This window comes from Cinclus cinclus, chromosome Z (genome assembly GCF_963662255.1).
Source record: "Cinclus cinclus chromosome Z, bCinCin1.1, whole genome shotgun sequence".
NCBI lineage: Eukaryota > Metazoa > Chordata > Aves > Passeriformes > Cinclidae > Cinclus > Cinclus cinclus.
Window position 1 is genome coordinate 84,767,710 of NC_085084.1, and position 13,691 is coordinate 84,781,400.

At 52.0% G+C, this 13,691-nt stretch overlaps 1 protein-coding gene across 1 annotated transcript in view; it reads right to left on the bottom strand.

Annotated features, from left to right (window-relative positions):
• TCF4 (transcription factor 4) overlaps positions 1-9,326 on the bottom strand; it is a 145,471-nt gene extending 136,145 nt beyond the window's left edge. Inside the window, 2 exon segments of the mRNA XM_062513990.1 lie at positions 6,271-6,343; positions 8,055-9,326. Of these exon segments, the coding sequence (XP_062369974.1) occupies positions 6,271-6,343; positions 8,055-8,156 (175 nt within the window). The 5' untranslated portion in view covers positions 8,157-9,326.
• Positions 9,327-13,691: the final 4,365 nt, after the last annotated feature.

Genomic DNA, 13,691 nt, shown 5'->3' on the forward strand with positions numbered 1-13,691 from the left:
CCATCCCAGGGTCCCCCTCACCCCCAGCACTGCCCTGCCCTCGTGCAGCCGTGCCCGTGGCAGGAAGGGCCGGAGCTGCCGGGAATCGTGCCAGGAACGCCGCCCGACGTCCCGCATGGCACCTGCCAGCACTGCCGGCCCCACAGCCGGGGCTGCTTCCCCTCTCCTGGGAGCCTGGGCTCCGTGCTGCTGCCGCTGCGTGTCCCTGTGGCACCGAGTAACCTCTGAGTAAAGGACACGCCGCCAGCCGCGCCGAGCCCCGGCGCCGCCGCGTTCCGCTCTCCGGAGGGGATGCGCCCCGCACGGGCGGCAGTGGGACACGGCTACCGCTGACTTTACCACCGGGAGCACTCCTCAAACTGTGCTGAGTGCCACAAGGCTGTCACAGCAGCGCTGCGCCCAAAATGCACCCAAATGAAGCCCTTTTTCCATGCAGCTCAACCGCCTAGCAGTAAACATTCCAACCTCTCTCCAGGCTTTTCCTAACAGTTTGCCAAGAATAGAAATTCTACAACAGCCTTGAAAAATATTTTACAAATTAATTACAAATTTGAGCATTCCAACCCTCTGCTTTGCTAATATTTTTTTCCCTGCAAACGGCTTGGAGATGAAAGTGCAGCAGGTGAGGAAATCTGTGCCCAAATTTCCAGGCTGGAAAGCTGCGAAGGGCACAGAGGTGAATTTTAGGTACCCAGACGACCAAAAATCAGTGCAGGTCCCTCCACATCTGATTGCCACCGAGTGAGGGAGGAAATTTGGCGATGCCTTTTCCCAATAACTAACACAAATTGAATTATTGCAGGGAGCGGGTGAAGCGCTGCCATCCCTGCAGGCTGCCGAGGTGCAGCGGGAACTCCACGGAGTAGCCACTGGCAGATGGCACATCCTATCACATGTATATTCATTTTCTATGCTACATCATCTGAAATACTCCCAGGTTATTCCAGCTTTTCACCCTGCTATCTGGGAAAAGGTTGGGAAAAGATCTTTAAACCGTAAGAGCTCTTTATAAAACTGCAGAGCTGCTGTTGGCTGATAGGAGCTGACTGAAATCTCATCAGGATATCACAGGTCACCCTTTTTCCTGGGATTTGCAGAGCCCCAGATTTCCAGCTACAAGAAGTTTACAAGATGAGGAGTAAATGTTTGAGCTGTAAAGTTTCCAAAATGACTTTGTTTATCAGAGCAGACGAAGGAAAGAAAAGCTAAAGGAATCATTTGGAGCTCAAAGCAAAATTGTTTATAGGACAGCTTTTAGTGCTCCAAGATTCCAGAGAGATTTCAGCAATTAACAGCACAAACTTCCATAACTTAATTCCATTCTATATGTTCATGTGGTGTAGTTGTTCCTGTGCTATTTAAGTTAGAGATTTGCTGATCCTATTTAAAAAAAAAAACAAAACTATCAAGCAGCTTCTTCACAACATTCCTGGCATCCCCAAGCACGGGCTTAAATCCTTTGACTTCCTACATTATGAAAATATCCGAGTAATGCCCCAATTCTCTTTAAACAACAGAGGGGAGATACAAAAATTAAATCACTTTATTTCCACGGTAGCAAAAAGGGAGGCTGTGAGAGATGAAAATTTGGTGTTCCCAGGATTATTCGTGCCTATTTCATGTTCCAAGGGAATTCAGGCCGTGGAAGGCACTTTTGCCTCTGACAAAAATCCAGATGCATTTGGGAGGGGCACGAGTACAAATCCAACGGGAAGAAGCCAAATTGTACCTCACATGTTGTTTGTTTTTTGTTTTGTTTTTTTTCCCCTGAGCAAGCCCTGTACTCCTGCTGAACTCGGAGCCAGGCCTAAGTTGCCTGGTTTAACAGATACACTTTGTTCCCAGATCCCTCAGAATAATGAGAACCATCGTTCCTGTTCCTGCTGAACTTGCCAAGGACAGGCAGGGTGTCCCCACACCGAGTGACATTTGGCTGCGTGCGGCCCCGGAGCGCTTCAGTCGCTCCGACAGGCAATTCTGAATTATTAAATATATTCCAGAGCCCTGACGAGGTAGCACGGAATGAGGATGACAAAAAGCACCTAAAAAATCCCCATCTCCATTATCCAATGGGAATGACTGAGCTGGGTTGACCTGTTTAATGGAACTATCTCAGGGACTGAGGCGTGCTTTGCAGGCCGCGAGGAAGATTCAGGATTTCTGCTCTGGAACTCAGCATCCCGCTCCTCCTCCAGTCCAAGCGTGCTGGCTCAGGCCAGTTCCAAACCCCAGAGCGTGGCTCTTTCTCTGCCCCCACGGAAGTGGCTGGGATAGGGCTGGGAGGGGAGGAGGATCCCGAGTAAACATAGCTGCAAGGATGGGAGGAAACAGCATTCCTCTTCTTCTGAATCATAATTACGAAACAGTGGCCACGGAAAACGGGGAAGGAGCCGCTTTTGCGGAGCTTTCTCAAAGCAGCTTTTTAGGCAGAATTCTCCCTTCTAGGTTCTTGTTTCCCCCCCGTTTTTTTATTCTTTTGAATGGTATTTCTGCATGATAAGCCCCAAGCGCATCCCTGGATTCCCAAATCCTCCCTGGCACGCACGCTGCTCCTACCGAGAGCAGCGGGATCCGTGCAGGCATCCCAGGTGTGCCTCACCTGAGCAGCTCCAAAACACCTTCCCAACAAAGACTCGATTTAAATCCATTTCTCTTTTTAATGATCAAACAATAATAACAAAATCCTGCAGCTTTCCCACCAGGCCGCACCGCAAAACCGGAGTGTACTTAAAAAAAAAACCCACAATATTCGTTACGATTTCCCCACCGAACACCCAGAACAAAAAACCCAAGGAATTTAAACTGTGCTGGATTTGTGATTCCCTCGTTAGAGATGTATTAATTTGTTGCTCTAATGCGGGCCAAGCCCTAATCAAACTAATGGCAAAATGAAAAGCAAGGATTTAAATCCTTTAAAGGGACTTTGCTTGATTTGGTCAGGCAAAGATTGGAGATTTTTCCCTTTTTTCTGGGCCATGGGAATGGCCAATGATAAAAATTCCCTTTTCTCTGATTCTGCTCCCACCCACACGCTATTCAAACAGCTACAGAGTGGGCAATCCAGAACAGATGCTCCCAAACGGAGGTAAAATTCCAGCCTTTAAATAGAAGGAGCAGAAACTGAACGGAATCAGGAAGATGTGGGCTTTGATTAACAGATAAAAAACCGAAATATGTCAAATGTGACAGACCCAGGGAATTCTTGGGGGAAAAGCTGCTTCAAAATCCGATCCCCAGCAATCATCTCTTCATTTTATAGTTCCTCACGCTTACATGAGGATAAATTTCAGATAAATTTACCAGGGAAGAGATTGCCAACTCCTCCCAAAATTTTAGGGAGATGTGAGAAAATGATTTTGATTTTGGCAAGTGTCCTAAAAAAAGGGCAAACAAAGCAGGAAAAATAAAAAGCAACCCCCCACTTCAGCGCAATGAATGTGCATTGTTCAATTGAAGTAACAGCTATTAAATCACTTTCCAAATAAGACCTAAATTGGAGGCAGCTCCAGGGGAGTTTGCTTCCCAATCCCTCCAGTCTCCCCCAGTTCTCCCAGTGCGGGTCAGAGGCTCCAGCCGTGGTTCAGTGCTCTGTGCCGAACACCTGCGAACATCAAACACAAACTCCTGGTCCTTCGCGGGGCTGACAAAAGCCTTTCATGTGAAAAATGCTCCCTGGGAATGTCACGGCTGGAGCTCAGGTTACATTCCTTTCTCCCTCGCAGCCCTCCCCTGTTTGGAACATGGGGAGAAGCCATGTTTGTGGAATTCAAGATTCAAAGGCGACAGGGCTTTACTTTCCTTTCCCTGGCACCTTGCAAATCACAACAGGGCATCACGGATTAGCTGAGGGAAAAGCCACGGGCGTGACTTTAAGAAGGAATTATTCCCACACCTCCTAAAGTCCACTTAGTGTCACTTCCCCGCTTGGGATTACGTTTTTGTTTTTTTTTTAAATCTGTTTTCTCCCCTCTAGAAGAGAAGTTTGGGGTTAATGCAGACAATCCCAAGAAATCTGTTTTTCAAGAGGAATATTTAAAGGTCAGCTCAAACTTCAGAGGGACAACTTCCAGGAGGAAAAGCGAGGCTCACTGAAATTCCCCGTTAGCCATCTGCATAATTAGAATAACAGACTACGTCTGCTATTATTCATGGAGCTGCCTTTAATCCTGCCACAGAAAACATCTCCAGGTACTCTCCCAATTTCCCAAGCCCTGGCTCCTCACAAACAATAGCCACCAACTCCATCCTCAGGCCACCGGGGAGCAGCCAGGGCAACGAACCCAGATTTTTTTGGGAAGAGCTGCAGAATTCCCTGTCTGATAACCAAGAGGTAGCTGTTGCAAGTGGAAAATTCCCTCGATTTTCCCTTCCACACGCAGCCTTTGCTGCCATTGTGCAGACAGCCACCAATGCACGGCGCCCGCCGCTCCACCAAGCTTTTCCTTCATCCTCCACCACCACACAGGGACACGGGCAGGGAATTCTCTTGGAATTCTGTCCCTGGCAGAGCTCAGGTGTTGTTTTAAGCGGTCTTTATCTCCTTGTTCCTAACTTCTAGCAGCTCATTAAATCATCCTCCTGGCTACTTGGGGATCCGTCAAAATTCCCCCCCCACCCCCCCCACCCCCCGTTTCTTTCAGCTCGCAGGACACTAAAACACAATTTAATCTCTCCCTGCTCCGATTTGTCCTCCTGATCCAAATGACTCCGGAGATGAGGTTTAGGAGGAATTATTAAATATAACTCTGGAGTCATTTGCTGTCAGCCCAAGTGGTGGTTGCTGCATGGACTGGGCTCTGAGCATGACAAATTGATTTGTCTGGCACAACCGCTCCGCGCTCCTCTCCAGTGAAAACAAATAGACTGGAGATTTTAGATCCGACCTCATCACTTCAAAAAATTATGTCAGAAAAGGACAAAAACTGGGATTCAAACCCATAGCTCACGTTCGGAAAGTTACCCCAGCCCAAGAGTAAAATTCTCCAAGTTGGTATCTCACAACATAAACAAGTTTGTGAAGATCAAAACAAACCCAGGTTGTTATTTTGAAAGTCTAAATAGAAGAAAAGGCACAAAATGAGTGTTTAGGTGGAGGCTGATCTGCAATAACCAGACCAACTTCCAAGCAGAAATCCTGCTCTGAAAATAAAAAGCTAAGTGACGTCCCAGTGGAATTACTAAAACAGTGAATAAAGAGAGGAAGTGTGCTGAACGGAGCAAAACCTGCAAATATCAGATAGGAAACTCTGCAAGGAGGGGTTTCTCTGTGGATTTCCAGGGAAAGTGCCCCAAATTCCAGACCCAGAGTACAACGTGCCGGGCGGCGTGCTGGCATGTGGAATTGTTTGGGATCTGAAAACACTGCAACTCCCTACCTGTACACTGAAAAACAACTGCATCCCAGAGCAAGGAAACGTGCAGCGGGGATCTTTGGGAGTTCTCATTTGTCAGGCACATAAAAGCCTCTCCATAAACTTGAGTTGCCAGACAATTATTGTGCACACATGTTCTACCGCAGAGAGCCCCGCGACCGCTTTTGTCATCCCACTCCTGTTTTTAGGGAGATGCCCATCAGCCCCAACACAGCCAAAGGAACAAATCAGCCACCAAAATTTCAGGCAACTCTTCCAAAACACTCTCGTGTCTAAAAACATCGTGCCCTGCCTTTAAGCAGCAAGAGAAACTCGCTTCAATATTTCAATTTCCAAAAAAAGCGGAATCCTAAAGACTTTTTTTTTCCCGCTGTTTATTCTCAGATAGTTGTTCTATTTATTTAAATGCAACCGCCCTCGATTCTGCTCCAAATCTAACACACAAAATTCATTTGCACACAAGAGGTTTTGACTATCGTCCCCGACAGACAAAGAGAGGCTTTGGAATTGGAAAGAAAAAATTCTCAAAGGTTCAAATTGCTAAAGGAAAGAAATAAATCTACTGTAAAACTACGATTTTAGGCAATGATTGAACAGAGGAGAAGTCCAAGGGGTTTTTTTAAAAAAATCAGAAATGTACGGCCACGCTCTAAAAACCTCCCAGGCTTGTGGAAATAACAATAATAATAATAATAATAATAATAATAATAATAATAATAACAATAATAAAAATCAGAATAAGAACAACCAGCGCTTAGGAATAATTCCGCTGCAATCCGAACGAATCTGCTCCCCACGAGAGATTAAAGCACCACAACAAAGGTAATGCCTCTGGATAAATAAATCCCAACATTTTCACTACGTGCGGAACAAAAAAAAAAAAAAAAACGGTACATACTTGAGCCAGTAAAATGTCCACTTGCCAAGGAAGTTGGTCCATTTTTCCCGCTGCTCACAGGAGGTGAAAACATCTAAAAAAAACACAAAGAGGCATAAGTGGTGGGAAAGGAGCAATTCCCGAGTCCGCTGGCAGTCCCAAGTTCCTGGCGCATTCCTTGGGAGTTTCTCTCCCGGAACCATCGGCCCGCAGAGCCCTGCAAAGGCTGCGTCCGGATCGCTGGCAGCCCCCGGGCAGCAGCAGCATCCCGCTCTGATGAGGCTCCTCAGCTCCCCAAGCAATCTGCCCCCGCCGCAGCCCCCGAGCCGCGCCGAGCCGAGCCGAGCCGCGCCGAGCCGCGCCGAGCCGAGCCGAGCCGAGCCGAGCCGAGCCGCGCCGAGCCGAGCCGAGCCGGCGGCCAGCAGCGCTCTCCAGCCCGGGGAACGGGGCTCGCTCCCCTCTCGGCACAAAAAGTTGGGATGGGTCTCAACCTTGGTCATCAACGTCGCGACGTCCATTTCCATCCCGCTCCAGGATTTGCCTGGCATGTGGGAACCCAAATAACAATAATGCAAAGTGCCACCTGCCCTAAATTCTCATTCCGTCTCTCCCACCGAGCAATTGGAAGCCAGGCTCGCTCCTCGCCCCCTCTCCCTCCCTCTCGCGCTCCTCTCTCTCTCTTCCCAGCATTTATTTCGACCCTAATTGGTTTCTCCCTTCTCCGACGTGTCTAGTGGATAATACGCACCTTCCCTGAGTCAGAGCCTGCAAAAAGCCAAGGAACAAATGGGAAAAGTGCACCAGCAAGCAGAGAGGGGGCTGCGAAGCTGCCGCGGGCTACGATTCCTGGCCAAAGTTCCCCAAGCCATCCCTCAGAAGCCGAGGCTGGAGCAGCAGCACCAGCCTGGAGCACACAGGGGAAGGGGGGGGGTTGGGGGGGTGCGGCTCGCTGGGCTCTAGGAACAGACCTGCCTCTCCCAGCAAAAGCTCTTCCCTAAAATAAATAACTAAGTGGATAGAGAGATATTCCTGACATATTGGGGGGAAGGGAGGGGATGGGGAGAGGAAGGAAGGGGCTGGAGGGGGAGGGGGAGCCTGACAAAACTAGACAAGTGCACGCGTCCGGCGCAACGTTCGGCCTCCAAAGCAGCCCAGGGGGGACAAAAATCCCTCTTTCCTTCAAAAAACAGCCCCAAATCCCAGCTAGGGCGGGTAGGAGAAGGTGGGGGCAGTTTCAATGCCAGCAGAAGCCAGAGGAGATTTCAGGGCAAACTTTAAACTGAGACAGTCGTGGATTTCTTTGCACTTTCCATGTGCCGAAATCGAAACAAGGGAAGAACCGAAAGGAGAATATCAGCGACTCATTAGCAATCAATCAGTTCATGTGCCAACAAGGCTTGAAAATCTCAAGCACAATAGAAGCGCAATGTTGGTATGATGGAATGATGAGAAGTGGTCAGTTTTTGGGGCGTTTCTTTTTGGCAGGAATTATTTGTGCCGTCCGAGACATGAAACCAAGCTGCGAACGCGCCTGCATCTCCCATCACACACAATCAGAAAGACTAAAAATACTCAGTTTGGATTTTTTTTTTTTTAAGTGAAAAAAATATTTACCGTGCTTCTAGCTGCTGATTAAAAATTGCCCAATGTACTTAGAGCACAGTTTGGGGTTGGTTTTGGTGCTTTAGGGTTTGTTTTTTTTTTTGGCTGGATTTTTCTTTTTTTTTTTTTTTTTTGGTTAACAGAGCAGCTAGAAGATATATTTTTTTTTACAGCTGTTGCTAATTTCCACCGTTGTTTCTTACCGCACTGAAATCCAGTAAATCACTCAGTTCTTTGTCCGTCCCTAAGGCAGCCATTCGCTGTTGGTGATGCATTTTAGCAAAATCACACAAACCTAGAAACATGGAAATAACCGCAATCAGAAATCCCGAGCCTTGCAGGAAACACAGTCGGATTTTGCTTTTTCAAGGGGGGTTGGGGGGCGGATGGTTGAGAAGAAGAAGGGAGGGGAAAAAAAGATGGAGGGGCAGCAAAAATAAAAACAAAAAAACAACAACAACAACAACCAAAAAATTAATAAAAAAAACAACAACAACAAGAAAAAAAAAAGCGATATTGTATTTCCAAAGAGGCGAGCCAAACCCGGGAGCATCCACTGTTAAACCCAAATCCGGAGGAGAAAAAAAAAGGCAAAGCCTCGCTCCCGGAGCATCATTTATGCAACAGGAGGTTCAGCGAGGAATGAATGAGGATCCCAGAGAAGAAACTACAGCCATCCGCTCCCAACTTTTTCCCTTCTCCTTCTTCCAGGCAAAGTAGCGTTTGGAGGCAGAAACGGCAAAGAGCGAGGAGGAAAAGAAAAAGAAAAAAAAAAGAAAAAAAAAATTAAAAAAAAAAAAAGGCCACGGCGAGATGCGAAGTGCAGGTTCCGGGGGCGGGGGGGCAGCGGGGGACAATTAGCCCCGATTCCTAATTTGCCGAGAGGAGGAGGAGGGGGGGATAAGGCCGACAACAACCCGGCAGCGGCTCGGGCCTGTGCGGAGGCAGCGCCCGGGGGGAGGGGAGCCGAGGAAGGCGAGGGAAGAGGGAAGGGGGAAGAGGGAAGAGGGAAGGGAAGGGCCCCGAGCCCCGGCGAGCCCCGGCGCCTCCTCCGTACCCTCCGCCGCCGCTCATGGAGCTCCGCGCTCGGCTCCCGCCCGCTCCCGCCGCACTTTTGCAAGGATTCCGCGCTGGATTCGCCCAGCTCGCGCACACACATGGCCAAGCGCGTTTATACGGGGCCGCGGACGCACGTGACGCGGCCGCTTGGCCGAAAGGAACAATATTTTTTTTTTTTTCCCCCTTGGATTACCCGTTCCCTTCGTCTTTTTTTTTTTTTTTTTTTTATTTGGGGTATTTTTTTTTTTGATCTAGAATCCTGCTTCGTTATGGTCGCTTTACGTCCCCCCTCACCACCACCACCACCACCACCCCGCGCCCTCCCCTCCAGGTTCCATCCCAGCGCCCAGCTTTGCCATTTTCCCAGAACATCACCGCAAAGTTTGGAAAGCAGCCCCTTGGATTCACGCGCAAGTTTTTGGGGATGCTGCCAGCCCCCCCCTCCCCAACCCCCCCCCCCCCGCCCTTCCTTCTTCCCTCATCCCCCCGTCCACTTTTATTCCGCATTTTCCTCTCGCAGGCCAGACACAACTCAAAAGAACTCCTCGGAGCTCATTTTCCGGTAGGAAATAAAGCAGCGAGTCCCCGCGCCTGCACCTTGGTGTATCTCCCACACGTGTAGTTACATCCTATCTATGCAATGTATATACAATGTATAGATTTACACAGCCCGGAACTTGCACTTTCTTTTCTTTCCTTTTTTTTTTTTTTCTTTAAATAACACATCGGGATCGACAATTTCAATCAAAAAAATAAAAATGAAAGAAAAAAGAAAAAAAAAAAAACACAGACAAGTTAGTCTAACAGCAAATTGGAACTTTACCTTAAATGGCCACAAATATGTTCACAATATTCCAAGGGAAAAAGAAAAAAAGGGAAAAAAAGGAATAAAAACAGTCAAAATAAAAAGAGAGGAATCTTCTGCCAAAGTGCTTTATTGTCTCACACGTGTGTGACCCTCCAAGACCACCAAAAAGTAGGGGAAGTGTCAGTCCTGCTCCGGGTTATTCCACAGCTTTACAGGCACACTACACCTGGCTTTGTTGGGATTTGGGGGGCCCGGCCACCGGCCACACAAAAAAAAAAAAATAAATTAGATTTTAAAAATCTAAAAATTGAAAACCAATATTTTAAAAAAATTAAAAGGAGAAAAAGAAGGTCCGACAACTTTTGCCCTATTGTTTTTTACAGACACATGGTGACGGGCTCGCAGTGCCGCGGCTCTCGGGGACTTGCCCCCTCCTCGTCCTTCCTTAAAAAAAAAAAAACCAAAATCCAAAAAAAAAAAAATTAAAAAAAAGCCCCAAATCCCGAAAGAAAACCCCACGGGCGACTCCCCCTTCGGGGGAGCGCGGGGCCGCCCGTTCCCCAACTTGGTCCAAGTTTAGAGCAGCGCCCGCCGCCTCCTCCGGCTCAGCAGCGCGGCCTCCCCCGCCGAGCCGCGGCCGATCGCATCCCGCCCGGGCAGCCGCATCGCCCGCCGCTCACATCCGGGCAATGCCCGCCGCCTTATAAGCGCCGCCGCCGCCGCTCGCAGACAATGACGAGGAGGAGGAGGAGGAGGAGGAGGAGGAGGAGGAGAAGGAGGAGGAGGAGGAGGAGGAGGAGGAGGAGGGCGGGAGGAAGCGGGCGGGACGGCGCGGCGGGGCTGACAAGATGGACGGACCCCGCCGCCCCTCGCTGCGCCCCTCACGTGTTCCCGTGCAAATCCCGGCGGGATCGGGGATGGCCGCGGGCCCCGCAGCTCCCGAGCCTCGAGCGGGGCCGGGAGCGGCTTCAGCGGCCGCGGCACCCACGGGAGGGGACCGAGCACACCCGGGAGGGGACCGGGAGCACCCGGGAGGGGACAGAGAACACCCGGGAGGGGACAGAGCACACCCGGGAGGGGACCGGGAGCACCCGGGAGGGGACTGAGCGCACCCGGGAGGGGACCGGGAGCACCCGGGAAGGGACAGAGAACACCCGGGAGGGGACAGAGAACACCCGGGAAGGGACAGAGAACACCCGGGAGGGGACAGAGAACACCCGTGAAGGTCTCATCATCCTCAGCCCACCCGTGAGAGATTTCAGCACCCTCGGCACACTCATGAAAGGGTCCAGCACTCTCGGCACACCCATGAGGGGTCTGAGCACACCCATGAGGGGTCTGAGCACACCCATGAGGGGTCTGAGCACAACCGGAGGGGTCTGAGCACACCCATGAGGGGTCTGAGCACACCCATGAGGGGTCTGAGAACACCCATGAGGGGTCTGAGCACAACCGGAGGGGTCTGAGCACACCCATGAGGGGTCTCGGCATCCTCAGCCCACCCGTGACACATTTCAGCACCCTCGGCACACCCACAAGAAGTCTCAGAACACCCGTGAGAGTTTCAGCACGTCCATGAGAGGTTCCACCACTCTCAACAAGACCAGGGACAGCTTTCAGCCCCCTCAGCAAACCCCGGGAGAGGTTCCAGACCCCTCCTCAGATCCGTGAGGGCTTTCAGGCCCCTCATCCCGCCCAGCCCTCGGCAAACCCTGCGAGGGTTTTTCCCACCCTCAAACCGCGACCAGCCGCCGTGACCGGGTGCAGCCACCTCCGCACTCACCCGAAGGCTTCAGCTCCCGCACACTCTCCGGGGTTTCGGCTCCCATGGATCCTCCAAGGCTTCCTCGCGCTCCCGAGCCTCATCCCATCCCGTGAGGGGCCTGAGGGGACTCGCGGCGCTTCGCCAGGAGGGGCTCGCTGCGCCAGGAGGGGTTCGCTCCTCTCCGCTCGGCCACGAGGGACTGGCGCCTCGACCCCCTGAGGGATTCGCGCCGCTCCGCCCTGAGGGATTCGCGCCTTGTCCGTCTGAGGGGGCTCGGGCCGCTCCGCCCTGAGGGATTCGCGCCTTGTCCGTCTGAGGGGGCTCGGGCCGCTCCGCCCTGAGGGATTCGCGCCTTGTCCGCCTGAGGGGGCTCGGGCCGCTCCGCCCTGAGGGATTCGCGCCTTGTCCGCCCTGAGGTGGCTCGGGCCGCTCCGCCCTGAGGGAGCTCGGGCCGCTCCGCCCTGAGGGATTCGCGCCTTGTCCGTCTGAGGGGGCTCGGGCCGCTCCGCCCTGAGGGATTCGCGCCGCTCCGCCCTGAGGTGGCTCGGGCCGCTCCGCCCTGAGGGATTCGCGCCGCTCCGCCCTGAGGGATTCACGCCTTGTCCGTCTGAGGGGGCTCGGGCCGCTCCGCCCTGAGGGATTCGCGCCGCTCCGCCCTGAGGGAGCTCGGGCCGCTCCGCCCTGAGGGATTCGCGCCTTGTCCGTCTGAGGGGGCTCGGGCCGCTCCGCCCTGAAGAATTCGCGCCTCGTCCGCCCTGAGGGATTCACGCCTTGTCCGTCTGAGGGGGCTCGGACCGCTCCGCCCTGAGGGATTCGCGCCTTGTCCGCCTGAGGGGGCTCGGGCCGCTCCGCCCTGAGGGATTCGCGCCTTGTCCGCCCTGAGGTGGCTCGGGCCGCTCCGCCCTGAGGGATTCGCGCCTCGTCCGCCCTGAGGGATTCGCGCCTCGTCCGCCCTGAGGGACTCACGCCTTGTCCGTCTGAGGGGGCTCGGGCCTCTCCGCCCTGAGGGATTCGCGCCTTGTCCGCCTGAGGGGGCTCGGACCGCTCCGCCATGAGGGGGCTCGGACCGCTCCGCCCTGAGGGATTCGCGCCTTGTCCGCCATGAGGGGGCTCGGGCCGCTCCGCCCTGAGGGGGCTCGGACTTTGTCCACCTAAGGGGCCTCGCAGCGCTCCTCCATGAAGGGACTCGCACTTTATCCGCCCTGAGGGCGCTCTGGGCTCGGCCCGGCCTCACCGAGCCCTTGGCCGGCGCTGGCCCCTCTGAGGCCCCGCCGAGTTTGGCGCCTTCGCGCCGCTGATGCGGCTCCAGCTCCCTCAGCATCAGCAAACCCTGTGAGGGATTTCAGCACCTCAGCCCCGATCAGATCCTCGAAGGCTTTCAGCCCGCTCAGCATCCCCTGAATAGAGGTAGGTTTGAATTATTCCTTTTTCAATGCTTTTTTTGGGTGCTGAGCCCGCAGTGGGGCTGATGCACAAGCAAGTAGTGGAAATGAAAATAAAGGAGGGAATGGGGAATGATAGAAAAATCGTGGAATGGTTTGGGTTGGGAGGGTCTGTCACTAGAATGCTCCGAGCCCCATCCAGCCTAGTCTTGAACACTTCCAGGGATGCTGCCTTCAAATTAATGATGGATTTGGTTAATAACGGGCTGTGAGGTTTTATTTGGAAATTAAGTAGGAAAAGGGCTAACCCAACTGCCAGCCTGGCCCCGGTATTATTAATTTTCCAGTTTTAATCCTCTGGATTTTATGCTGTCCCCATATGTCCTGTTTTCAGCACGCCACAGGAATTCCACGTGGGCCTTTGGTCGCCTCATAATTCACAGGAAGCAGACGTGGGAAGTTTTATCAGACTCCTCTTCCGTGGAAGTGTCCAAGGACACTTAGGATAGGGCTTGGACAAGTGGCCATCCAAGGGGGATGGAACTGGACAATCCTTAAAATCCTAAACCATTCCTTGATTGTGTGGTGATTGTGAAGAGAAGTTGGTTAATGTTACGGAGCTGCAGTAGCTGATGCCATGAATGAATCCATGTGATCCAGAGCTGCCACCTTGGGTTTCCTGAGAAAACAGAAGTGGAACAAAGTTGCACTTAATACATTTTATAGGATAAACCCCCCAACTCACCAAAGTGTTTGTTCCTCCGCTTCCCAGAAATAAACAAAAATGGAGCAAAAAAACCCCCTTGTAATTTCCATGCAGTTTCTC